Source organism: Sorex fumeus, unplaced genomic scaffold, assembly GCF_029834395.1.
Source record: "Sorex fumeus unplaced genomic scaffold, SorFum_2.1 ptg000008l, whole genome shotgun sequence".
In the NCBI taxonomy this organism is placed as follows: domain Eukaryota; kingdom Metazoa; phylum Chordata; class Mammalia; order Eulipotyphla; family Soricidae; genus Sorex; species Sorex fumeus.
In genome coordinates, this window is record NW_026606065.1 from 84,021,177 (window position 1) to 84,048,051 (window position 26,875).

Here is a 26,875-nt window from a genome sequence, read left to right on the forward strand (position 1 = left end):
AAGCTGCTTTATTGCATGTGTCGGCCTTGGTTTGATCCCCAAGTACTGCCAGGAGTCACCCCTGAACATAAAGCCAGGAATAGCTCTGGAATACCATGGGATGTGAGCCAACTTCCCCCACTCCCACTATTTTTTTTTTATAAATTTAGTTTTAATTTTTGTTGCTGTTGTTGTACTGATATTTGTTTTTTGTTTGGTTTAGGGTCACACCCAGTGGTGCCCAGGGGTGATTCCTGGTTCTGCAGCAGGAATCAGGCCTGGCAGGCTTGGGGGACCTAATGGAATGCCAAGGAGAGAATCTGGGTCTGCTGTGTGCAAGGAAAGCACCCTACCCACAATACTATCTCTCCATGTCCCCACTCCCTTTTGGCTTCTAATTACAAGGGTTCACACAAAGTTTTTGTTTGTTTGCTTGTTTTTAGGCACATCTGGCAATGTTCAGGGCTAACTCCTGGATCTGTGCCCAGGGGTCACTTCTGGCAGTGCTCAGGGAAAACCACATGGGGCACTGTGGATCCCCAGTCAGCCGCGTGCAAGGCAAAAACGTGATTTACTATCTTTCCAGCCTTGCACAGCTGAAAGAAATGGATGCCTTAAATGTCATTTAAATGTGACTCTATATGTTCAAACTCTATATGTTCACATAAAAGGTGAGTTAGGGTAAAAAAAAGCAGCAGGGGAATGACTAGCTTTATGAAGTAGTATTAGGGATGTTGAGGACATGAGTGAAAGAATTAGTTGTAAATTGAAAGAACTACTGTTTAATGAGTTAGAATAGTGTTTCTTCTCATGGACGTTTAAAGTCAAAAGCAAGAAGACAGGTTGGGAAACTAAAAAAAGTGAACAGGTTTTGGGTTTTGTAGCCATACCCAGCAGTTCTCAGGATGAGCTAGGGATGATGCCTGGCATTTCTTGGTGGGCCACATGTGGTGCTGGGGATGGAACTAGAGTTGGCCATATGGAGCGCAAGTGCCTGAGTCCTGATATTGTCTCTCCATCCCCTGGGAAAAAAGTGAAGGCAAGTTATATGTAGACAACATGAAGAAAGGTGGCTAGAATAGTGTTCTATTGCTAACTTGGCAAGATGGCTGGAGGAAAAAGTGTTCTGTGGAAGAAAAACTATAAACTGGTTAGTATCTTCTACACTTAAAAGAATGGCATTCTTTAATTTAGAATGTTCATTCTAAAGAATAAGCATATTAAGGGCTCAGAAAAAGTCTTGGATTTGATTTTCCAAACTTTCTCAATAGAGCCTTTTCCCTTGTATAACTTGATCACTTGGCATCTCATTACTCATCGATTTGCTCGAGTGGGCGCCAGTAACATCTCCATTCGTCCCTGTTGCATGCTAGTATAGCCCAAGGGTGTCTGCTCGCACCAGGAACACAAAGAGCCTCAAACTGATTGTTCGGGGTCTTGACGAAGAAGTCTGACCATCTCATAGGTGGGCAGCCACACATTCTTTTGACGTCCTATGGAATCCAATGGCTCTAGTCCAGTGGTCATCTTCAAATCACATTATGTGTCCAGCCCATCTGATTTTCGATGCCTTGGCAAACGAGACAGCGTCACTGATTCTCAATCGTCAATGGAGGTTGGAACTCCGGATTCCTTCTCTCACTTGAGTGAAGCATGATACGCCAAGCATAGTTCTTTTTTTTTTTTCCCTTTATTTTATTTTATTTTTTTAAAGTTGTAGATTTACAATTTTTTGTGCTTTGGTTTCAATTATACAATGATCAGATACTCATCCCTCCACCAGTGCCCATTTTCCACCACCATGGATAATATCCCTCCCACCCCCATCCCCCCATCCCCCCTGTCTCTGTGGCAGGGCAATCCCCTGTGTTCTCTCTCTCCTTTTGGGTGTTGTGGTCTGCAAAAGAGGCATTGAGTGGCAAACATGTTCAGTCCATAGTCTACTTTCGACATGCATCTCCCCTCCTGGAAGGATCCTCCAAACATACTTTATTTGGTGCTCCCTTCTCTATCTGAACTGCCCTTTCCTCTAGGATACCTGGCTGGCCTCTAAGTTATGGAGTAATCCTCCTGGTGCTGATCTCAGCTATTCTTGGGTATTAATCTCATACTTTGTTACTTTATATCCCCCAGATGAATGCAATCTTTCTATGTCTATCCCTCTCTTTCTGACTCATTTCGCTTAGCATGATACTTTCCATATTGTACCACTTGTATGTAAAGTTCATGACTTCATCTTTTCTAAGAGCTACATAGTACTCCATTGTGTAGATGTACCAAAGTTTCTTTAACCAGTCATCTGTTCTTGGGCATTCAGGTTTCTTCCAGTTTCTGGCTATTGTAAAGAGTGCTGCAATGAACAAACAAGTGCAGATGTCACTTCGACTATACATTTTTGCCTCTCTGGGATATATTCCCAGGAGTGGTATTGCTGGGTCAAATGGGAGCTCAATTTCTAATTTTTTGAGAATCGTCCATACTGTTTTCCAGAAGGGCTGAACCAGTGGACATTCCCACCAGCAGTGAAGGAGTGTCCCTTTCTCGCCACATCCACGCCAGCATCGATTGCTTTTGTTCTTTTGAATGTGGGCCAGTCTCTGAGGTGTGAGATGGTATCTCATTGTGGTTTTGATCTGCATCTCCCTGATGATTAATGATGTAGAGCATTTTCTCATGTGCTTTTTTGCCATTCGGATTTCTTCTTTGAGAAAGTTTCTGTTCATTTCATTGCCCCATTTTTGGATGGGGTTGGATGTTTTCTTCTTGTGGAGTTTAACCAGTATTCTGTATATCCTGGATATCAACCCCTTGTCAGATGTGTATTCGGTGAATATCCTTTCCCATTCTGTAGACTGTCTTTGTATTTTGGTCACTGTTTCTTTGGAGGGGCAGAAGCTTCTTAGTTTAAGATAGTCCCATTTATCTATCTCTGTTTTCACTTGCTCAGCCAGTGGCGTGGCATCTTTGAAGATACCATTAGCTTCAATGTCATGGAGGGTTTTGCCAACTTTATCTTCAATGTACCTTATGGTTTCTGGTCTGATGTTGAGGTCTTTAATCCATTTTGATCTTACTTTTGTACATGGTGTTAGGCAGAGTTCTGAGCCTATTTTTTTGCATGTAGCCGTCCAGTGATGCCAACACAATTTATTAAAGAGGCTTTCCTTACTCCACTTCACATTACTTGCACCTTTATCAAAGATTAGATGAGCATATGATTGAGGAGAGATGTCAGTGTATTCAACCCTGTTCCATTGGTCTGCAGTTCTGCCTTTGTTCCAGTACCATGCTGTTTTAATTATTACTGCTTTGTAGTACAGTTTGAAGTTCGGGAGGTTGATTCCTCCCATTTTCTTTTTCCCAAGAATTGCTTTAGCTATTCGTGGGGGCTTATTGTTCCATATAAATTTCAAGAGTGTTTGCTCCATTTCTTTGAAGAATGTCATGGGAATCCTTATAGGGATTGCATTGAATTTATACAATGCTTTCGGTAGTATTGCCATTTTGACAATGTTAAGTCTCCCGACCCATGAGCAGGGGATATCTTTCCATTTCCTCATGTCCTCTTTTATTTCCTGAAGTAGCGTTTTGTAGTTTTCTTTGTACAGGTCCTTTACTTCCTTAGTTAAGCTGATTCCCAGGTACTTGATTTTCTGGCGCACAATTGTGAATGGGATTGTTTTTTTCATGTTGCTTTCTTCTCTCTCACTATTTGCGTATAGGAAAGCCATGGACTTTTGGGTATTGATTTTATAACCTGCAACTTTACTATACGAGTCTATTGTTTCTAGGAGTTTTTTGGTGGAAGTTATTGGGTTCTCTAAGTAGAGTATCATATCATCTGCGAATAGTGAGAGCTTGATTTCTTCCTTTCCTACCTGAATGCCCTTAATATCTTTTTCCTGCCTAATCGCTATTGCAAGTACTTCCAGTACTATATTGAACAGCAGTGGAGAGAGTGGGCATCCCTGTCTCGTCCCTGATCTTAGAGGGAAGGCTCTCAGTTTTTCCCCATTGAGGATGATGCTTGCTGTAGGCTTGTGGTAGATGGCTTTAATTATGTTGAGGAAGGTCCCCTCTATACCCATTTTGGCTAGGGTTTTCATCATAAAGGGGTGCTGGATCTTATCAAATGCTTTCTCTGCATCTATTGATATGATCATATGGCCAAGCATAGTTCTTTTGATTCCTCTTTGGGAGACCTGAATAGCATTCTCATCTTGTTTTCGTCGGGCCCAGGTCTCTGGGGCATATGTTAATGCAGGGAGACCGGTGGCGTCGAAGAGATGTGTCAGGAGCCGGAGGTTCTTGGTCCTCTTAGATATTTCTTTCACACTCTTAAAGGCATTCCACGCCACTGTCTTCCTCCTGTGCAGCTCAGGTGCCAAGTCATTCGTCATGTTGACTTCTCGACCTAGGTACACATAGCTGCTGCATTCGGAGATGTTCATTCCGTTGAGAGCAAATGGAACATCAGGAATGAGTCCGTTTTTCATGAACATTGTCTTTGTGAGATTCAGCTGAAGTCCGACCTTTCCACACTCACAGTCCTTGTATAATACCAGTTAATATATTATTCGACCAGTCTTTTTTTTTTTCTGAAGTTCAATGGCACCAACAATAGTCTTTTATTTTTTAATTTTTTTTTTAGCTTTGTACATGGCTGACCAGGGTTTAATTCCTGGCATCCCATTTGTTTTTTTTTTTTAAATTTTAAAATACTTTTATTTTATAAAGTAGTTCACAATACTTGATTACATTTAATATTCAAACACCAATTTATTGGACCAGTCTTTCATGAAATACATATTAAGAAACACTGGGCTAGTTAAAATTCAAAGAATTTCCAAGGAATATGTAGGCTGTCTTCACAAAATAGGGCCTAGTACAATGGTTCGGTTGCTTGCCTTGCATGTTGTCGACCGTTTTTGATTTCTGGCATCCTGAGTGCCACCAGGAGTGATCCCTGAGCACAGAGCCAGGTCTCCCAAATGCTATTCAGGTCTCCCAAAGAGGAATCAAAAGAACTATGCTTGGCGTATCATGCTTCACTCAAGTGAGAGAAGGAATCCGGAGTTCCAACCTCCATCGACGATTGAGAATCAGTGACGCTGTCTCGTTTGCCAAGGCATCGAAAATCAGATGGGCTGGACACATAATGTGATTTGAAGTAAGTCTGAGCAGTGCCAGGTGTGCCCCCCAAAGCAAAGAAAAAACAAAGAAAATAATTTATTTGGAACAATACAGAGAACAATCCAACAGACGTCTATGTATTCACTTCTCAAATTTAAGTGTTTTGGTTAAATTACATCTTAAGGGTCAAAGAAACTGAATGTGCTGTAGGTCTGGGTTTGATTCCTGGCACTGCATGGTTGCCTCACACTGCCAAGTGTAGCTCCAGAACAAAACCAAATACAACTTGTATTTTAATGTTTGTTTTTCTATTATAGAAAAGGTATTACTACATTCATAACACAGATTTGGGAAGGAGAGAAAAAATGTAAAATCTTTATCTCCTTACTGCCTTAGAAAAGCTTCTGGTAATGTCTTGAAAGGGTTGCTTCAATATTTGTTTCTATTTTTCTTTGTCTACATTTTTACAGTAAGACAGCACATGCAATTTTTTATTTGTTTTGGGGCCACACCCTTGAGGTCACTAACGTTCTTGCTCAAGAAATCATGCAGTGCCAGGAATCAAACCCCTGTCCAAATCATGTTTTCCAGCCCATTGCAGGCTTGCTCCACCCATTGCAGGCTGCTCCAGCCTACCACAGGCTCTCTCCAGCCCACTACATGATCAACTTCAGCTCTCAGGACAGCGACTTTTGTTTCATGTTGTTTACATTGTATCACCAATGTTGTGGTAGGGCTATCATTAACAGCAACATAAAAGCTTGGTATTTATTTTACTATCCACTTTATTATCCAGTACTCCTGTGTTTTATAAATCAGGGTTTTTGCAACTTTTTCTCTTCTTGGCTTTCATAAGTACCTCAAACACCTTGGCACATTAAACTTATTTATTTCTACTTTCTTAGGAGATGTTTGCCAAGTAGAGTAATAGTTAAAGAGAAATGCACATTTTAAAAGCATTTTGTGGGGCAGGAGTGAAAGTACAGTGGGTACGGCAGTGTGCAATTGACCCAGGTTTGATCACCAGCCATCCCCTATGGTCCCCAAGCTTACTAGGATCATCTCTGAATGCAGAGTCAGGAGTAAGTCCTGAGCACTGCAGGGTGTGACCCAAGAAACAAAAACCAAAAAAAAAAAAAAAAAGAAAATAAACAAAAAACTTTTGAGGGTTTTTCTTTTTTTCTGCTTTCGAGGGAGTTTGATTTTTGAATCACACCAAAGCAGTGCTCAGGGTATCATGTGGGGCTGGAGACAGAACTAGGGCCTGCTGCATACAAGGCATGTACACAACCTGTTGAGCTCTCTCTCCAGCCCTAAAACTCAGTTTGGAGGTTAAAAAATAAGTCACAAAACCTTGGTGTTTATGTTCTTTCACTGTGTTCATCTTCTTGTGATGCTTTCAAATGAAAATCCCTTCTTCATTTTGCTTCTGGAGCAGACCAGGGAGGCTGGAAGAGAGTCCCCTCGCTGTCACTTACTGCATTATCCATTCCCATTGCTTTTGTGACATACTGTAGGTATGCACAGCAATATTCCATTTCTTCTTCAAGTCAACAGGTAATTTTCTCTCCCATAAAAAAATAAGCTATTATCGTTCAAAGAGGAAGCAAATGACCATAATTAAGATGTATTAATTTAGGGGGTGGAGAGATAATATAGGAGGCACTCTGCTTGCTTTGCATGTGACTGGCCCTGGTTTGATCCCCTGCACCCCATTTACTCCCCTGAGCTTGCCAGGAGTGATTCCTGAGTGCAGAGCCAGGAGAAAGCCCTGAGAGCAACAGCCAGGTGTGGATCAAAAAACCCTCAAAAATTAAAAGATACAAGGTTAAGTGACCAAATGATTATGTCATGGCACAGAGTGGTACTCAAGACTTACTCTTGGCTCTGTACTCAAGGATCACTCCTGGGGGGGGGCGGGGTTGGGGGGACCATATGGGATGCTGGGGATCAAACCCTGGTTTTGTACTATGACTCTGGCCCCAAAGGTGGAATGAATGATATGCTTAATTGGCACAATCTTAAATAACCTCTAGTATCATTAGGCACTGCTTTCCTGTCCAAACCATCAAAGGACATACATGTTCATTCAGAAATCAAACAGTGTGGAATGAAAGAGCACAGGTTTTATAATTAGAAGCCCTGAGTTTAAGGCACAGCCATTTACAAGCTGGAAACTTCTGTAACTTCCAGGCCATACTCAATTTGTTTATGGACAAAGTGGTGATGACTCATTTTTTACTTTCCTCATAGGGTTCTTATGAGATTCAACATTTGTTTTTTTCTAAAGGGAAATTTGGACATGCCATTGAGTTTTAAAAAAAACTCTGAAATCACTTTTCAAAAAAAATTTTTTTTTTTTTCTTTTTGGGTCACACCCGGTGATGCACAGGGGTTACTCCTGGCTCTGCACTCAGAAATCACTCCTGGCGGTGCTCAGGGGACCATATGGGATGCTGGGAATCGAACCTGGGTCGGCTGTATGCAAGGCAAACGCCCTACCCACTGTGCTATCTCTCCAGCTCCCCCCCCCAAAATATTTTAAGTTTACTTTATTGTAATTCAAAAATTTTTACTAGGGGCCACAACCAGGGGTGCTCAGGGCCTGTGGTTCCAGGGATGAAACTCAAGGCCTCCAATTTGCTGGGTCTTTGAGCTCTTTGCCTGGTCTCCAAACCCCAGGATAACTTTTCTACTGTCCTCAAGAAAAAACCTAATCCTTTATTTTTGGTTTTGGGGCCATAATTTTTTTGCTCTGAGCTCAGGAATGACTCTTAGAGGGACTTGGGGGACCATATGGGGTGCCAGGATGCATGCAAGGCAAGCAAGTGGCCTACCAGTACTATTGCTCTGGCTCCAGGCTTAATACTTTAATATACTCTTATAAGGTGAATTCTGGTATGATCTCCCGCTCAATTCTCCACTTTTTCTTTTCTTTCCTTTCTTAACAACTAAAGCTCTTTCACTTCAAGCCCTTTGGGGTAAACTGTTTGCTTTGTAGCCTGGAATGGCCCTTCCAGTCTGCTGTAAGAACTCTGGCAGAGATCCCCTCAGCAGCTACAAAGGAAGTATGCGGCACTTTAGAAACGTTATTAGTCTACACTTCAGGAAGTAGAGTCTATTCTTGGACTCTGAGCATCAAGTACTGAGAAGTGGAGCAACTCACTCAAGTGCTTTTGAGTTTAGGGTCTCAACTTGTTACAAATACATTCAATTCCAGAGCAGAGGTTCTAAGCTTCTGTCCCTGCAAGGTCTGGCCATTTTCTAAGAGTCTGACCTCCTCAATATCCTGATAGTCAATACATCGATTACTAATGGCTTGGCATGCTCTGCACCTCCCCTATCCAGAATACAGAGAAGTCATGCGCACTCAATCAAAACTGCACAGTATTAACATTTGCGTCTCTAGTTTCTAGCTTGGTCCTGAGTACTCTTAACGGACATTCGTATTTGTTGCTTAAGTATGTTAAGACACTTTTAAAAGACGCAACACAACATCACGGTTTTAGATTTTGCTAAGGCTCATCACCAGACTTACTAGTCGATGCTCTATAAAATCCATTTTCCCTTTTGCAGTATCTCTACACTTGCTTCTATTCTTCCTTCCCTGACCTCCACTTCTTACTGCCAGGAAACACCCCCCTTTCCACAACACAGCACTACTGCCTTCTAAGAAAAAACAAAATGTTCACATTATCTTTCCCTACCAGCAATCATTTAAAATTCTAAAAATTAAAAAAAATTATAGGGGGCAAAGCACTGGATCGGAGGTGTGTGTGTTTTCTTTTAGAAATCAATTTCAAATCAAGTGGATGAATGACCAAAAAAAAGTAGCCCCAGTTCGTTTACAAGAGAAAACTTCTGGTGGGCCCTGGCAGCACTGATGGGGGGGGAGATCCTATTTTTCTTTTTCCCTAAAATGAATTTAGAGTTTGCAGGGGATTGCACCAAGCAGGGGGCTCGTTCTACGCAACTGTTTCGGATTATTTTTTGACCCAGGGCCCCCAAGTTCAAGTCATCAGCCCGAATAGTTCTCCTGAGCGTCAAGGGGGAAGGAAGCATGAGGCGGGTGATGAAAAAGTCGAGAGAGGAAGTGTGACACACGGGAGAGAAACTGGTCTTCCAACAGCAAAGGCTTGGGAGGCTTCAATCCCAGGTGCGGCCTCTCGGAACAACCCTTTACATTCGGTTCCCTCGTCCTTTCCATTAAAGGCAAAAACAAGACCCCCCAAAAAAACAAACCAAAGAGCCGGCGGCCGGCTTTACACAGGAGAGGTCGGGCGCCCCAAGGGCAGGGTCCGTCGCGCGAGCGCTTCAGCCGGGCCAGGGACGCGGGACGCTCGCGGCCGCAGAGAGCCCCCGCCGGCCGGCGCCGCTTCCCCCGCGCCGCGCTCCCCGCGAAGCGCCGCGCGCCTGCTACCCACAAGCCCCCGCGCGCCCGCGCGCCTGCGCAGGGGCGACGGCCGTCTCAGGAAGAGGAACCTGGAATAAACAACCAGGAGGAAGCCGAGCGCGAGCGGCGAGAGGAGGCAGAATTTAAAAATAAACCGGGCCCTCCGCCGCCCCACCCGCCGGCCGCCGCCGCCGCGCCCCGTCCCCTCGGCGCGAGCTCCCCTCGGCGGCCCTCGGGGCCGGCGGCCGGTGCAGCGTCCCGCGCGGCCCCTTTAAGGCGAGCGCGGAGCGAGCGAGCGAGCGGGCGCGCGTCCCGGCTCGCCCCCTCCCCTGCCGCCCGCCCCCTCCCCCTCCCTCCCTCCCTCCTCCCCTCCCCCTCTCCCCGGGCGGCTCCGGCGCCCGCTGCGGGACAGACCCACCCGCCCCGGCTTTCATCCGGCCCCGGCCGCCTCTTCTCCGCTCTCCCGTCTATGGTGGCGGCGGCGGCGGCAGCAGGCGAGGCTGCGGCGTTGCCATGAACAGTGGCGGCGGCCTCCCGCCCCCCTCGGCCGCCGCCTCCCCGTCCTCGTCGTCGCTGGCGGCGGCAGTGGCCGCGGTGGCCCCGCCGGGGGTCGGGGGTGTCCCCGGCGGGGCGGCGGCGGCGGCGGCGGCGGCGGGCGTGAAGCTCAAGTACTGCCGCTACTACGCCAAGGATAAGACTTGCTTCTACGGGGAGGAGTGTCAGTTCCTGCATGAGGACCCGGCCGCCGGCGCTGCCCCGGGCCTCGGCCTCCATAGCAACAGCGTCCCCCTGGCTCTGGCCGTGGCGCCCGTGGCCGCCGGCTTTCCGCCGGGAGCGGTGCCGGGCGGCGGGGCCGGGCCGCCTCCGGGGCCCAAGAAGCCGGAGCTGGGGGGCCCCGGGGCCGCGGCGGCCGGCGGCGGCGGCGGCGGCGGCGGGGTGCTCGATGGACCGCGGCTGGCGAGTGAGTGTGGCCGGGGCGGGGAGGGCGGGAGAGGGGCCCCTGGCCCCGAGCCGGGCCCGCGGTGCTCCCCCGGAACCCCGGCTCTGCTCCCGGCGCGCCGAGCGGCCTAGGCCCGGCCGGAGCCCTCCTTCCTCCTTCCTGCTTCCCCTCCCCGCCGCCTCCCCCGAGCCGGGGACGTGCGGGAGGCCGGGCTCCCGGGAGCGTGGGTGGGGGCCGTGGAGGGGGCGGGAGTGGGGGGTGCCTGGGAGCGTGGGGGCCGCTTCCGGGGGGTGCGCCAGGGGCTGGCTTTGCAGGCACACGCGGGGGGTGGGGGGAGCCGGGGCTGCAGCGCGTCGGGGTTCCCCGGTAGGGGCCGGGGGTGGGGGGCCCCGAGTGGGTTTGCGGGAGCCGGGGTGGGGGTGTGGGGAGGGGAAAAGTTTCTCCTCGGGTTGGAGGAGCGTGGCTTTCCAGGCAGGAAATGCTTTCCAAGGATTCGCCCGGCTCCGCACGGACCCGGCGGCGTTTGCACGGCTACGCTCGGGGTCTCGGCGGCGTTGGAGGCGTTTCCACGCGCTCTGCCGGCTTGTGGGCGGGGATCCCGCGCCCGCGCCGCCCCGTGCCGTCACCACGCTCCGTGCGGTGGACCAGGTGTCAGGTGTGGCCCCGCGCGCTCTGGGTGCCGTCGGGCAGTTTCAAAGACGTGCCGCGCCCCCCCCCACCCCCCCCCCCCCCGTTTTCATAGGTGGCGACTTTCCGGTGGCCCGCAGAATTGACAGTGGCGATAAGGAGTCGCAGTGGACCCGTTTGGCCCCGCGCTGCCCTGCAGGAAAAAGGCAGAGCAGGTGTCAGGTTCTCCCGTCTCGTTTCAGAGTCGCTGGGAGGCGTTTCGCTGCCAAATGGGAAAGTCTTAAGCGAGGGGGAATTAGGAACTTCTGGGCTGTTTCACGTGGGGTGCGGTTGGTTTCACCTGGACTCGAGACACTTTTTAGACCTGCACATGAACTCCATTCGCGGGTTTACTTACTTGCCGCGCGTGGATTACTAAGTATCTGCCGGGTGCGGTGTTTTGTGCCCCCCAGCGAATACTGTTTCATTTGGCCAGGTAGCCTTTACCGCGGATGTATCTGGAGATGTTGACTGCTCAGCATATGTTAACCTGAAACCTTCAGAACTTTTGTAAGAATGGTTACTTTTTTTGTGGGATCTTGTCACTTTTGTGCTGCGCATTTGCAGTTTTTACCGTGAGTCCGGGCTTGGACTAAGTTTGACTAGCGCGCAGTGAAGCCGGAGTGTACTTTTGTTACCTGTAGAAAGGTGTTCTTGCAACAATGCGCCTCTTGGGCTCAATAAACACAATCTTTCTTGGATTTCTGGGAACGTGAAAGGTACAAAAAGGTAAAGTGAGAGATAAAAGATATGGTGGAAGAAAAATTGACATTCAAGGATGGGAACCAAGAAAATTATAGCCTTTTAATACTGACTAGGTCTTGCTTGAGAGGATAAGCCCTTAACACTGAGGTCATTTTCAAATGAATTTTCAGTATTTGATTAAATAGCTGACGTATGTATTTGAATTCTGTTGGACTTGCTTTATTATTATTAATTTTTTTTAATTTTGGGGCCACATCTGGCAGTGCTCATGAGTTACTCCTGGCTCTGCACTCAGGAATCATTTTTGGTGGTACCTCGGAGACCATATGGATGTCGGGGAAAACCCACGTCAGCCACATGCAAGCAAGTGGCAGTTGTACTGTCTCTCCAGCTACCTGGTGTACTGTCTCTCCAGCTCCTGGACTTGCTTTATTAACATAATTGTCATAATGTTAATATCACAATCTTGCCATCTCTCATTAGGAAAGGGGTTGTGACATTAAGGATGAGATAAAATTGTTTTGCATCCGTTAGTGGCAAATAAGATTCAGGAATCTGAGAAGAGATTTGTTGGTGCTGAAATGGCCGCTTTGAAAATTTAAGTTTCAAAGTTTAATTTTTAATTTAATTTTTAATTCTTGGTTCACTTTCTACTTTGTATTTTTTCTTTCTTCTAGCAGACTTGTTTGTGAGGCACCAATACTGATCTTCTAAGAGGTATTGCTAATAGGAAAATTTCAGGGTTTTGTTATGGATTGATATGATCATGTAGCATCAGTGAGACAATTTTGTTCTGCTTTTATTTCATTTTTGCACTTATTTAAATGTAAAGTGTAATTTTTGCACTTATTTAAATGTGAAGCAGTCCTGAATTTACCTGATAAGCTGAATCATCTATATGTGTATTGAAAGTTTTTTTCTTTTTTCCTTTTGATTGGGAGGAAGGTGGGTATAGGGCTACCCAGCAGTGCTTAGGGACTGTTCTTGGCTATGCTTAGGAGTAACTCCAGGGTGCTGGATGCCATGTGTAGTGTCTGGGATGGAACCTGGGTTAGTCTCAGGCAAGCAAGCACCTTACCTCCAGTACTTTCTCTCCAGTCCTGTATTAGTTTTTATTAGGACCAGAGATCCAGCTTAAAGTGCTGGAGTGTTTGCTTTGATTGGTGAGGCCTGGGTTCAATCGTCAACAAAGCGTGGTCCCCTGAGTTCCTCAGGGAGTGAGTCCTGAACACAGAGCAGGCATGTTCACCAGCACTGCCAGGTATGGCCCAAACATCTCTCCAAAGTAGTTTTTTAAGTAAATATACTTAGGGAAATGTGTACAAACCATAATTTTCTTTGCACTTTAACAAGATTAACACTCAACCTTAGATCTGGAAATAGAACATGTCAGCATTCCCCACAGTCCTGCTTTTCTAGATCTCTCCTAGTTACTACAGATTCTCCGAGGTAACTGCTGATTTCTGACAGGACACTATAACACTGTTGACTACTTGCATTTTTCTGTACTTTTTTGAATTTGATAGCAATAAAATGATGGGATGTACTCAGGTGTTTTCAGCATCTTTGAAGATCCATTCATGTTAGGTAGAATCTGGAGGCCTAGTTCACCACAGTGCTACAGTTCCATGAATATGCTACATTTTATTTTCTCATTTTCCTGTTGTTGAGCAGTGGGATGTTTCCCAGTTTTTGTGTGAGAAGATCACTATTTGAACAGTTTTGAACATGCATTTTTGTTTGATGAGCAGATCCATGCACCTCTGTTGGATCATTTACAAGTGGGAACACAGTGTCACAATAGGGTTTGTGTGTGGTCTTTCCTAGGTAGGATAGAGTGTTCTGAAGCAATGGTGACCCTACTACATACAGTTACATCCCATTTAGCAATTGGTTAACATTCAGGTGGCTCCATTGTCTTTCCAAACTTGGCGTTAGAAGCGTCTTAGAATTTTAGCCATTTCAGTGACTTAAGAATTTGCAGTATAGTTTTGTATTTTTAATTTGTGTATAAGTTGTAATTGAGTTAGTTGACATTAAAAATTCAGAAGATTTCCAACTTTCTTCGAAAGGGTTAGCCTTATATTGGATGGGGCAAGACTTTATTTTACCTTCCAGACTAGGTAACTTGTAAGTGCCATATATATGCATCTACCCAGCCTTCCTACCTTTACTAGGCCACGGAGGGAGGGAGGGAAGGAGGGAAAGAGAGAGAGAGAGAGAGAGAGAGAGAGAGAGAGAGAGAGAGAGAGAGAGAGAAATGAGAATGGGAATGTTGGACCACATCCGTTGCTACTCTGCACCCAGGGGTCATTCCTGGTTGGGTGCCAGGGATAGAACTTTTAAGGCAGATACCTTCTCCCGGTTCTATCTTGCTGGTCCCAAGGTCTTTGCGTTTCTGACCCTTACCCTTAGTACTTATATTTGCAGATTTATTTTGGGGATAGAAGTAGGGTTGGGGGTTTGGGCTGTACCAGGATTTATGTATGCTCAGGGTTTGCTCCTGCTCTGTCCTTAGAGGTACATTCCTGGTGGTATTTGGGGATAGAATCCTGGATAGGCTCCTTGCAAAACAAATACCTTAAACCTACTAAGTTTCTCCTGACCCCTGAAGAATTGTTACATTAGTGTTTTAGCTGGTGTTAAAACTTAGCTGATGAATGCAAAAGAAATTTATATATATTTTAAAAGGGTTTGAAAAGTGAAGCACAAAGAAAGGCCTTTTCTTTTTAAATATTCTTTATGGTAATCATGTTTCAACCTAAATCATGCTTTTTATTTGTTGCTTATATATTATGCATAGATATTGCAGTTTTTTTACCTTGCCTTTTCTGTTAACATTGTGATAGGAAGTTTGAGCTTGCATTTAAGATCTTTGTTTGAAGATAAAAGTTTATTTTTTCTTTTGGTTTTTGGACCACGCCCTTCTAGGTGCTGGAGCCTGGAGGGAGGTTTGCTCCAGCCCTTTGTACTATCTCCCTCCAACAGATTTTTAAAAGAAAACATTTACTGTTGGACTTGGGATCTTCTAAGGCTTAAGTATCAGCTCACAGAACTGTGTACTCAGTGAGTTCTGAGAAATTGACATTTGGTTCGCTGATAGGTTTTAGATGTTTTTGTTTGGGAGCCACCGCTTGCTTGGTGCTTGTTGTCTCTGAGGACCCTGGATGCTTTGGACCTGCCCAGGCGGAATCCTACAAAACATGGGTGCTAGGTTTTTAACTTTTTGACTGGCCAGACACAAAGTAGATACCAAAAAATGTAATACTATTCTTTTAAATCATTTTTGTTGCTTGTGGTTCGGAAAAGTGGGGAATAATGCAGGTAGACACAAAAAGAGTGCTCGTAACTTTCTGCCCTACTCACTTAACCACCTCTGTGCTGAGAAATGCCCAACCTAGATCAGGTCAGCCCCAACCTCTGCACAGGCATTGTGGGTCTGCTACCTTTTACTCATAAAAAAGAATTTCAGAGAGGGTGAAACTGTGAAGCAAGGTCTCTCTCTCTCTTTTTTTAAGTTGAAATTTTCTTAGATGTTAGGAGGAAAAGAGGGAAATGTGTTCAAGAGCTTGAGATCATAGGCAGCAAAGAAACAGAGACAAGCAAGAAAGGTACATGTCCAAGGGAGAATACGGGCTTCAAGCCCTGAATGGCATTTACACATTCATCAGATGGTTTTTTTCTTCTTTTGAGTTTTCTATACATAGTAATTAATCTGGGCGTTGTCACAGGAAAGCCTTGCACTGTTGATGTCTTTTCATAGAAATCTCACAGATCCTTCTGTTACCGCTCCTTCCCTGACTGTACCTGGGTGCTGCTTCAGTTACTCTTAAGGATTTGTATGAATCAGAGGAATATGATCTTGATGGCTTTGGGCTACTTGAGGGCTAGATAATCTCTTCTTAAATTTGAATTATTTCCCAAAAGTGCATTGCCAGGCACCCCCCCCCCCCCCCCCATTTTGCCTACAACATTATCAGTCATTTGGAAGAAGAAAATTCATTTTCTTTTTTCCTCCGGGGAGGGGCATATCAGGCAGTGCTATGTCAGGGGAGGTGGATCCTGTTGGCTCTGTCCTCTGGGGTGGAGCTCCTCCTTGTCCCTACCTGAGCTGCTTGAAAAGGCCTTGTGGTATCTTGAAAGGAGGGACCAGCCCTAAAACTCCTTGAGCTCTTTCAGCCCCATTGTAGTCATTTACTATTGTGCTTGCCAGGGGGCAGGCTTGGGGCTAGATGATAAGGAATATTTTATTTAGTTTTTTGGTTTTGGGGCAACACCCAGTGGTGCTCAGGGATTACCCCTGGTGTTCTAGGGGACCATGTGGAGTGCCAGAGATGGAACTCTGGTCAGCTGTTTGCAAAGCAAGCGGCCTACCCACTCTTCCTGTCCCAGAATATAACGTTTAATAGAAGAAAATTATGCTTGGAGTTTACATACTAGTGGGAAATATAAATATGTATATAAAATGATAGGTCTATATGTTTTATGAGGAAAATTTAAGAAGGGACGTGCTAATGCAAGTCTAGGTAAAATTCAGATACCAAGTAAAATTTCTTCCTGTGAAAGCCTTTGAAATGATCCTATGATAGCAAAGCAAAGTTGTGCCCTTTCATAAGAACTTTTTTAAAAAAACCTTTGTTTTAAAATTAAAAAATTCTTTTTAGGCACTGTGATTCAAAATATTGATTCTGTCAGGGTTTTCTGCATAAACCATTCTAACCCACACCCCCCACCATTGTCGTCCCCCCTCCCCCACCTCCCATCCCCTACTGTGTTAAGATTCTTGCTAAAGAGCAGTTCTTGATTTCTGCTGTCTTTGGGCAGTTGTTACCTTACTCTGTTTCTATTTTGGAGGCAATTGTAGACTTAGTTGTAAGAAATAACAGAGCATAGAGCCTGTCTGTATACCCATCACCTAAATATGACAGTTAGCTTTGATTAATACAGCACACTTACTCAGACGTCCTAGTTTTATTTATACTCATGTTTTCATACAAGTTTAGTCCTATGGGATTTTAATCACATACATGTTTATATATTAACATACGAGATATTTAACAGTTCTGTCACCATCAGATTGCCCTTTCATAACCTGCCTTCCAGTATCTGACAACCATCAATTTCCATTTCTTTTTTTTTTTTTTTTTTTTTTTTTTTATAATTTATTTATTTATTGAACCACTGTGGGAAAAGTTACAGAGCTTTCGGGTTTAGGTCTCAGTCATGTAGATACCGAACACATTTCCCTTTACCAATACTCATTTTCAACCCCGAACCCCAATAGACCCCCACCTCCCACCCCTCCCAATTCTTATGAGGCAGATGAGTTCTAGTTAATACTCTATCTACTTTGACTAGATAGATTATTTCGATAGAAGATGCACAATTATTGTTTAGAGTTTACGACCCACCCCCCCCCCCAATCAGACATGCTGAAACAGCGTTGTGAAATGATATGCTTTCTACAACTTGGTTTAAGAATAAAATGATGTCGCGCGGCCGAATTTCTGCTATTTTACTTATTGACCCTGGAAGAATTTCTATTAAAAGTTAGCTAGTTAAGAGATTGATTTCTGTGCCCTGGAGTCGTGGCCGTGCCGGAGAGCCGCTCGTGGGGGGCAGCTGGCGACCTCGGTGGGGCGTGGGGGACGGCCCACAAAGCCCCCCTTCCCATGAGGTCCCCGCCGCTTCCCCGAGCCCGGCTCAAACCCGCTTTCCACAAGGCTCCCGTGCGGCCGCCATCTTTCTTTCCAGAGAGGAGCGCCAATTTCCATTTCTAGGATTTTATCATTTCCTGTAAGTGAAATTGTATAGCATATAAACTTCTGGGATTGCTTTATTTAAAAAGTGAGTTTTTCTTGTTCAGCATGCTTCTTTAATGGTTTCATTAGCTTCTGTATAAGTTTGTTTTTAGGGTGAAGAGAGTGCCTTGAAAATGGCCCTGCTAGCTTCAGTGCCTGCTAGCTTCTGAATCCTCCAGGGGTAAGCCCTGAGCCCAACCACGTGTGGCTAAAACCGAATAAGTAAAACAAAATATTTTTTTTCAAGTTTTTATTGAATTTTTTGATCTTGCAGAATTATATCTGCCTTTATTTTGCAGTAGCAATTTTTGGTTTACTGTTCTAAAGGCACATCTACATATCTAGTTGAACTGTACTATCTTCGTTGACTGTCTTATTTGTGGTGTAACATTTTAAAAGTTATATCTGAACACTTGTGTTTTATGGAGCATTTATTGGCAGATTTGAATATCTGTTAAGGGTTCATTTCATTTTTTTAATTTTTAAATTATGGATCATAAAGTGTATTTGTAAATATGCTTTGATTGAGGCTGAAATTTATGTATAAAGTCAGTAAACCAATATTTCATTCCCGATGATTGAGTATAAATGTTCTCTATGGTTTCATTTATATGTAAAAACCTATTTTCATGGCTGTAATATTTCATGATTATTTTCTCATTCTTTTTCTTTTTTTGGGCCACAACTCAGCTTACTCCTGGCGCTGCACTCAGGGTTCACTCCTGGCCGTGCTCATGGGATCATATGGAGTGCCAGGGATTGGTCACAGGTCCACTGAATGCGAGGCAAGCTCCCTATCTGCTATACCATCACTCTGGCCCCTCTTTTTTGTATTTTGTCATTTTGTGCCATACCTGGTGGTCTCAGGGCACACTCCTTGCTTAGGGTTCACTTTTGGTGGGTCTCTGGACCATGTGGAGTGTCAGTAACAAATTTGATTGGCCTGGCAGAGAGTACGGCAGGCGCCCAACTTGGTGAACTCTCTCTCCATCCAGCCCCTGTATTTTCATTCTTATCTGTGGATATTTAGGTTATGCTGTACTCTCACAAAAGATAGCACTAGATGTTTTAATGTATTATGTAGAGTTAATATATGTTTACACAAAATATGATATATAAATATTAAGATGTATAAAGAATTGCAGCAAACTTGATACATTAAAGGAAGAAAAACACTGGATAATACTGTATAATATTATCCGTGGTCCCTTTTAGTTAGGGATGGAAGGCGATGCTGAGAAATGGGTAAAGGTGATCAAAGGGTAGAAATTACCAGTTATAGGATAAAGAGGTCCCTTGGGAGATGACCTCTACAATATGGCTGTAGTTAACAATACTCTGTTGTGTATTTGAGAGTTGGTAAGATTGTAGATTTTGTGTGTGTGTGTGTGTGTGTGTGTGTGTGTGTGTGTGAGGTACTGGGTACTGTTCTTCCACTGAGCTATATCTCTGGTCCAAGAGAGTAGATCTTCAAAAGTTCTCACCATTTAGGGCTGGAGCAATAGCACAGCGGGTAGGGCATTTGCCTTGCACGTGCGGCCAACCCGGGTTCTATTTCCAGTGTCCCATGTGATCCCCTGAGCACCGCCAGGGGTGATCCCTGAGTGCAGAGCCAGGAGTAACCCCTGGGCATCGCCGGGTGTGACCCAAAAAGCCAAAAAAAAAAAAGTTCTCACCATTTAGAAAAAGCGCTCTCTCTCTCTCTCTCTCTCCCCCCCTTCTCTCTTTTTCTCTCTTGCTTTCTTTGCTCTTTTCTTGTTGGTTTGCTTTCACATTATTGTTATGTCTCACTTAAAATATTGCATCATTCATGTCATTAAATAGCTATTTTATGGCACCACTAGTTGAAATATAGTATTGAAAGTAGTCATTCATATCAAACTGTCCCAGTGAGATACCCACTCCCTCAAGTGACATGTCTGGAGATAGTTATGTGAATAAATCCCTTGCAACTTAAAAAATGTATGTAAATAGTTTCAGGGATTTTTCTGAAAAAATTCTTTCCCCCCCTTTTTTTTTCTTGCTTTTTGGGTCACACCTGGTGATACTCAGGGGTTACTCCTGCCTGGCTCTGCACTCAGGAGTTACTCCTGGCAGTGCTTGGGGGACCATCTGGGATCTCGGGGATGAAACCCAGGTTGGCATGCATACAAGGAAAACATTCTATTCACTGTACTGCTGCTCTGCCCCCTGTTCATTTAAATTCTTGGGAAAAAATTAAAATTAAATTAAAAAATTTAAATTAAATTCTGTTCATTTAAATTTTGGGGGGAAACGGTGGGTTTTTTGGGGCTACATTCTGGCATTGCTTGGGGACTACTCTGCTCAGTGCTCAGGGTTGTCCCTGGCAGTGCTTAAAGTGGAGCCAGGTCGTGAGCCCAGGTCTCCAGCATGCAATAGCTATCTTAGCTTGGCTTCTATAATGTTATAGCCTGATAGAACTAGGAAGAGGTTAAAAGGTTTTTATATATTGATAAAATATCTGTCCTCACCGGGGCCCCTTGGAGGAGGGCAGGTTGAGTTTCCCTCTCTGTCCTGAGCGGAGTCCCGACAGCCAAAGACCTTCTGGACCCAACCAAAGCCAGGCTGAGACAACTCTCCACGCGCTTGGATGAGGAACCGGCAGAGGAACCCAGGTGTGCTGGACCCGAGGCTGAGATGTTCAAGCCTGCTCGGTTCTGGACTAGGCCTCCTCCACCCAGCTCCCCCACCTTCCAGTAGCTAGACAGTTAAACCCACCAGCTGCCGTGTAACCCCATCAACGGCCAGGATCCAGAGACTCTAAAACCGAGCTCCTGGACCTCTTATTCTCTAATTCTCACTCTCAGAGAACCCGGCAGGCTACTGAGAGTATCATACCCGCCTATATGCCTGACTGGGAACACCTGTAAAGGTGATTAGAGGCTGCCCCAAAAGCCTCTGTCTCGGAGAGCCCGGTAAGCTCTCGAGAGTATCCTGTGTGCACGGCAGAGCCTGAGACGCTAACCTTGGCATACTCAGTGTCAAAAACAGTAACAATGAATGGTCCTCATTCCCCTGACACTGAAGGAACCCCCAGTATGTCATCGGGCTACACTTGGATGAGACAGGGATGAATGGAGACGAATTGGTGATCAACGGGGTGATTGTGATAGTGATATATTGATATCATTTTGGTGTAGTTTTCTTACTTTGCTCTTTTGTCCCTAATCTTCTGTTTTCATATTGCTGTTCCTGAATGGGACAATATAATTGATAGAATGGATGAAATCTGGGTGAAGAAAGACAAAAATTAACCGAGGCCTTTACATTTTTAAGGGATCGTTGATTGTGTATAGATTTTATGGTAAAATGTTGGCTGTGTCTGAGGAATGTTTATTTTGGCAAAAATACGACAGGTATCTCTTATTCCCAGGCTTGAAAAATTGTTAAGACAGCTTTTATTTCTTCTTTTTTTCTTTTTTTCTTTTTGGGTCACACCCAGAGATGCTCAGGGGTTACTCCTGGCTCTGCACTCAGGAATTACTCCTGGCAGTGCTTGGGGGACCATATGGGATGCTGGAAAAAGAACCCGGATTGGCCATATGCAAGGCAAACACCGCTATGCTATCGCTCCAGCCCCAAGACAGCTTCTAAATATTAAGCAGTCTTCTGATACATTGCAAAAAAAAGTATGTATATAAATAATGTGTTAACAGATTATGGGAAGTTTCCAGTTTGGGCTAATATGTGGAGATTCATTTATTAATAACAAATATGTATTGAACACTTACTCTGTCAGGCACTATTTTAGATTCATGGGATATGTGAGTGACTCAAATAAGAAATTCCTTCATTTGTGGATTTTATATTTAAATGACAAGGAAGACTGCATTTGTAAATATAGCCCCACTGTTATTATAATGTTAAAGGATCAAGGGTGTTACTAACAATAGATCATAGTAAAATATAGGAATGGAATTAAATTGGTGATTTGGAGCCCAAGTGATAGTACAGCAGGTAGAGCGTTTCGCTTGACTACTGTATGGTGAAACAGGTTTGATCCTTGGCACCCCATATGGTTGGTCCCCTGAGCACCACCAGGAGTAATTCAGAACCAGGAGAGTAATGCAGAGCCAGGAGGAAGCCCTGGACATCCTGTGGGTCCACCCCCCGGACCCCCGCACCCGACCCCCCAAAAAATAGATGATAAAGATTGAGCTCATTGAAGATGAAATTGAAGTGAAGACAGGAAGAAGGATAACCCAGTCAGATTTTCAGGAGAAAAAAAGGTCTCACACAGAAGGAATAGGAGAGAAAAATGCCTGACCTATTGGGAGGAAGGGTGAGGCTGATGTGGGCAGAAAGGAGAGTTTGCTCCGTGGATGAGCCCACCCCACCTATGCTTAGGGGTGGCAGGGCTGTGCCTGGTGGTGTTCTAACATATCCATGCTAGTGCATAGAAATCTCAGGGCTTCTGCATGCTAGCTGATGGCTCCAGAACTTTGAGCTATCTTCTCACCACTAGGTTTTCTTTCATATTGAATCAGAAGTTGGTTTATTGGCTAGAGAGATGATAAAGTGGGTTGAATATGCCTTGCAAGTGGCTAACCTGGGTTTGCTCCTTGGCACCCCATATGGTCTTCCTCCCCTTCCCACCTCCCACCAGCCCTTGCCCCTGAGTGATCCCTAAACACAGATCTAGGAGTAAGCCCTGAGCACCTCCTGGTGTGGCCCAAAAAGCATGGAGGGGAAAAAAAGGTGGATTTCTTTGGGCTACATTCCGGTGGTGCTTAGGAACTACTCAGCTCAGTGCTCAGGGTTGCCCCAGTGGTGCTTAACGTGGTGCCAGGTGGTTAAATTAGTTCTCCGACATGCAATAGGATGTGTCTCTGGTTCCAAGACATTTATATTCTGAATGGAGGCATGATAGAGGAATATGTTTTTGATTTTCTTTTTTCCCTCCCCTCCCCTCCCCTTCCTTCCACTCCCTTCCCTTTCCTCCAATCTCCTCACTCTTTCCAGTGCTGGGAATCAAACTTGGGATGATGAGTGAGATTTTAAGTGTTACTATGGAAGATGCGGAAGATGGTTTAATGGGCAGGAGGTACCTTTAAGCAAGCAGCAACGAGGTAGTTGTCTGAGTCTCCCCTGCTCCTCCCCAAAAGAAGAATTTAACACCATTCTTTGTTTTAAACCTCAGTAAACCATAGATTTGTATAATCTTAGGTGGATATTTTGTATGAGTAAATTGTTATCAGAAACAATTTTTTCTCTGCCTTAAAGTCTTAAGGCATTTTATTGAGAAAATGAACAGCAGCAAGTTTTGAAATGCTTATTGTTTTGTTGGCAGCATTTGATTATGTGGAAAAAACAGTTATTTTGGCACATATCCCAAACCAAAACTTTTATTAGAAGACATTTTTTTTACTAAATAATCAGATGGACAATACTGAATATTAAATAGCTTTACTCAAGAACTCAGTTTACTTAGTTGTTTATGGTCCAGTTTGTAGCTAGTTCATCTTGGAAGGCCTGTAGCATGTATAGTGTACCTCAGAGTCATACGCTATGATCTGTCTGTATCTGTTCCTTTCTGATCACTGTATCACTTGTATCACTGCCATCCTGTTGTTCCATCGATTTACTCGAGCAGGCGCCAGTAACGTTTCCATTGGTCCCAGCCCTTAGATTTTAGCAGTTTCTTCTTACTCGTCTTTCCCAATGCTACCATATTGGAGACTCTTTCAGGGTCAGTGTAATGAGACCCGTTATTGTTACTGTTTTTGACATATTGAATACGCCACAGGTACCTTGCCAGGCTCTGCCATGTAGGTGGAATATTCTCGGTAGCTTGCCGGGATCTCTGAGAGTTCCTTTCTGATAGACTAAGGAATACTGTATGTATTGAAACAGTTTCAGGTCAAATCTTGAGCATACACACTATATATTGAATGAGTAGAGTAGATACATTTGTATACCTTTGGGCATACATACTGTATATACTTTATATTATATACAGTGTATATGAGTAGATAAACAGTAATCACTCTTGTATACTGTTTATTGTATACTGTTTATATACTGTGTATACTGAATAGATAAAACAGTAGTCACTCATGGATATATACATTGTATATACTGCCTATATATTGTGTATACAGAGTAGATAAACAGTAATCACTCTTGGATATATACATTGTATATACTCTATATATACTGTGTATATTGAGTAGATAAATTGTATGCTTGTGTAGATGCACTGTACATTCTGCATATATACTGTTATAGTCACTGTCACTGTCCTCCCATTCATCCATCAATTTTCCCAGTAACATTGTGAGGCTTGTTACTGTGTTTGGCATATTGAATACACCACGGGTAGCTTGCCAGGCTTTGCCATGCGGCTGAGATAATCTCGGTAGCTTGCCGGGCTTTCCTAGAGGGGCGAAGGAATCAAACTCAGGTCGACTGGATTGGCCGTGTGCAAGGCAAACACCCTACCCACTCTGCTATCACTCCGCTGAGTAAACTATATATTCTGTACATGTATATGCTGTACATACTCTTGGGTATATATGCTATGTACACGATATATACTGTATATTCTGAGATTAGCTGTGTACACTGACATGTATGTGTACTCTGGGTGAACAGTAGGATTTCAGCTGGTACTTCTTAAAGATAGGATCTGATTCTGATTCATAGTACTTTTTTTAGTCATAGTATAGTCTTGCTGAGTTCATAGTTCAGTATGTCAAATAGACCTTACATTTAAAATTTTGGGGTGTAAGGGTCTTCCAGTGGGTTTAGGAGGCCTAGTATCCCACAATTCTGGGCCCAGTGGGCTGGTGCAATGCAAGATATCAGTGCAGTTCTAGTAAGGCCCTGGGATGCCAGGAATTATTGGGCTAGCAATACTAGGGGACCTTCAGGGCTTCACCCTGCAATGTTTGGGGCCACCAGTACTGCCAAGGATCTAACTGGGGTTGGCAGCATGCACCTTAACTAACTCCTGTACTGTCTCTTTAGCCCTGACCTTGCGGTTTTAAAAACAATATAAGGACCCATTCGCCTTCTTCCCTCTGGAAAGAAAGATGGCAGCCGCTTGGGAGCTTTATGGAAAGCCAGGGTGGTCATGATGGGGCGACTAAAACCTCACGGGAAGGGGGACGTTCGCGGCTCGTCCTTCACGCCCTACGGAGGTCACCAGTTGCCCCCCACGAGTGGCTCTCCCCGGCATGGCCGTGGCTCCAGAGCACAGAAACCAATCTCTTAATTATCTGACTCTCAGCAGAAATACTTCCAGGGTTAGTAAGTAAAATAGCAGAAATCCTAAACCGTGCGGCCACAATCGCGTTCATTTAATTCTTGAACCCAGCTGTAGAAAGCAAATCATTTCACAATGCCTTTTCAGCATGTCTGATTTGAGGGTGTAAACTCTAATAATGGTACCTCTTTTATTGAAGCAATGAATCTAGTCAAAGTAGATAGGGTGTTAACTAGAATTTATCTGCCTCACAGGCATTGGGAGGGTTGGGAGGGGGGGTGGGGGTTTATTGGGGTTCTTTGTGGTGAAAAGTATTGGTAAAGGGAAATGTGTTTGATATTTGCATGACCGAGACCTAAACCTGAAAGCTTTGTAACTTTTCCCACATTGATTCAATAAATAAATTAAAAAGAAAAAAACAATATAAGCTTGTTTCTTTGGTATTCTGATATTTTATGCAAATGGTGTGTGTGTGTGTGTGTGTGTGTGTGTGTGTGTGTTGGGGATTTATCTCACAGTCTGCTGCTGCCCACCCTCCCCCACCCCCCACACTTTTTGTTTCTGTTTTTTGTTTGTTTGTGGTCACATCCATTGATGTTCAGGGGTTACTTCTGATTCTGCTCTGAAGAATTTCTCCCAGCAGTACTCAGGGGACCATATGACAAGTCATAGATCAAACTCTGGTAGGCCACATGGAAGGCAGGTGCCCTGCTCACTATACTATCTCTCCAATCCCTTGGAGCTTAATTTAATGATTTAATGAGGTGGAAATAAACTATGTTGAAGGGAGGAGTTCTAAGAACTTGATTTTGATAAACAGAAGTATGGGACGTTTTGAGAGAACTTTGGTGAAGCAGCTATGTGGCGATGAATCAGAGGAAGGAATTAAGGATAAATGAATTTTTAGCTTAAAATACTTGTTACACTGGCAACTTTTATTTATTTTTTTATTAGTGAAACACCATGAAGTACAGTTGTAGACTTACAAACTTCCTTGCTTGGGTTTCAGTTATACAATGATTGAGTGCCCATTCTCCACCACCAATGATCTCAGTAGCTCTCCCACCCTACCCCTATCCCCCCTGCCAGGGGTTACTCCTTACTCTGAATTCAGGAATCACTTCTGGAGGGGCTCAGGGCATTCCCAGGATCAAATCTAGTCAGCAGAGTGCAAGGCAAATGCACTACCCTTGGTACTACCACTCAGGCCCAGACAGCTCTGTTTTTATCTCATCTCTGATACTGCTGCCAAAATGGGTAATGATATATAGATAGGTCTGTAAATTGTGTTGTGATTGTGTATATATAAAACAATATATTGCATGTGAGACTTAAAGTTATACAGTATGGTAGCAACGAAGGTCAATACAATAGAGAACTGGTCTGTACAGTTGAGTTGGTGGTGTGGGGGGTTGGGGAGAAGGAAGAATATTTTTAGAAGATGTTTTCTTCAGTTCTCTGACGTTACATTGGTTTTGGGACTACCCTAATAACCTTATCTTAACTAACTGCAGTGACATTATACCCAAATAAGCTCTCATTTTGAGGGACTGAATTTAGAAGTTTAACAGGAATTGTGGAAGCAGAGAGTTGAATTTACAACAGTTGTGGAGTGGGTTAGAAAAGAAAGATGATATATAATCCATAAAATCCTAATAAGATTTATATAACTTAAAAAGTGCTAACAGCATAATGATATCTACAGTAAAGGCTTTTTTGGCCCTCTGGTTACCACCATGTTGGGTAAAGACACTTCTTAGGTGGAGAACATACAGTTGAGTTCTTGACAGATCTGCACAGAAAGGTCATCACAAATACAAGGACTATAGTGTTTGTAGCCATTCATTATTGTTTTTGTGTAATTTTCTTATACCATTGTGTGTGTGTGTTTCTGTGTGTGTGTGTGGTTTTTGGACCACACCTTGTGGTTACTGGGGACTCCCTGACTCGGTGGTGTTCCGGGGAGTCTGCAGGGAACTGTTGAGCTGGGGAGGGAACTAAGACCTCCCTATGCATTAAGCTCGCATATA

General features: G+C 44.3%; 1 protein-coding gene across 6 annotated transcripts in view; it reads left to right on the forward strand.

The window, feature by feature from the left end:
• The first annotated feature begins 9,870 nt into the window (after positions 1-9,870).
• PAN3 (poly(A) specific ribonuclease subunit PAN3) overlaps positions 9,871-26,875 on the forward strand; it is a 133,768-nt gene continuing 116,763 nt past the window's right edge. For all 6 annotated transcript variants that reach the window (XR_008791745.1, XM_056109674.1, XM_056109675.1 and 3 more), the window contains exon 1: positions 9,871-10,466. Coding sequence is in view for 5 of the 6 variants with exons in the window: in XM_056109674.1 (XP_055965649.1) it covers positions 10,019-10,466 (448 nt within the window). In the remaining variant the exon portion in view is untranslated. The remainder of the gene's footprint in view (positions 10,467-26,875) is intronic.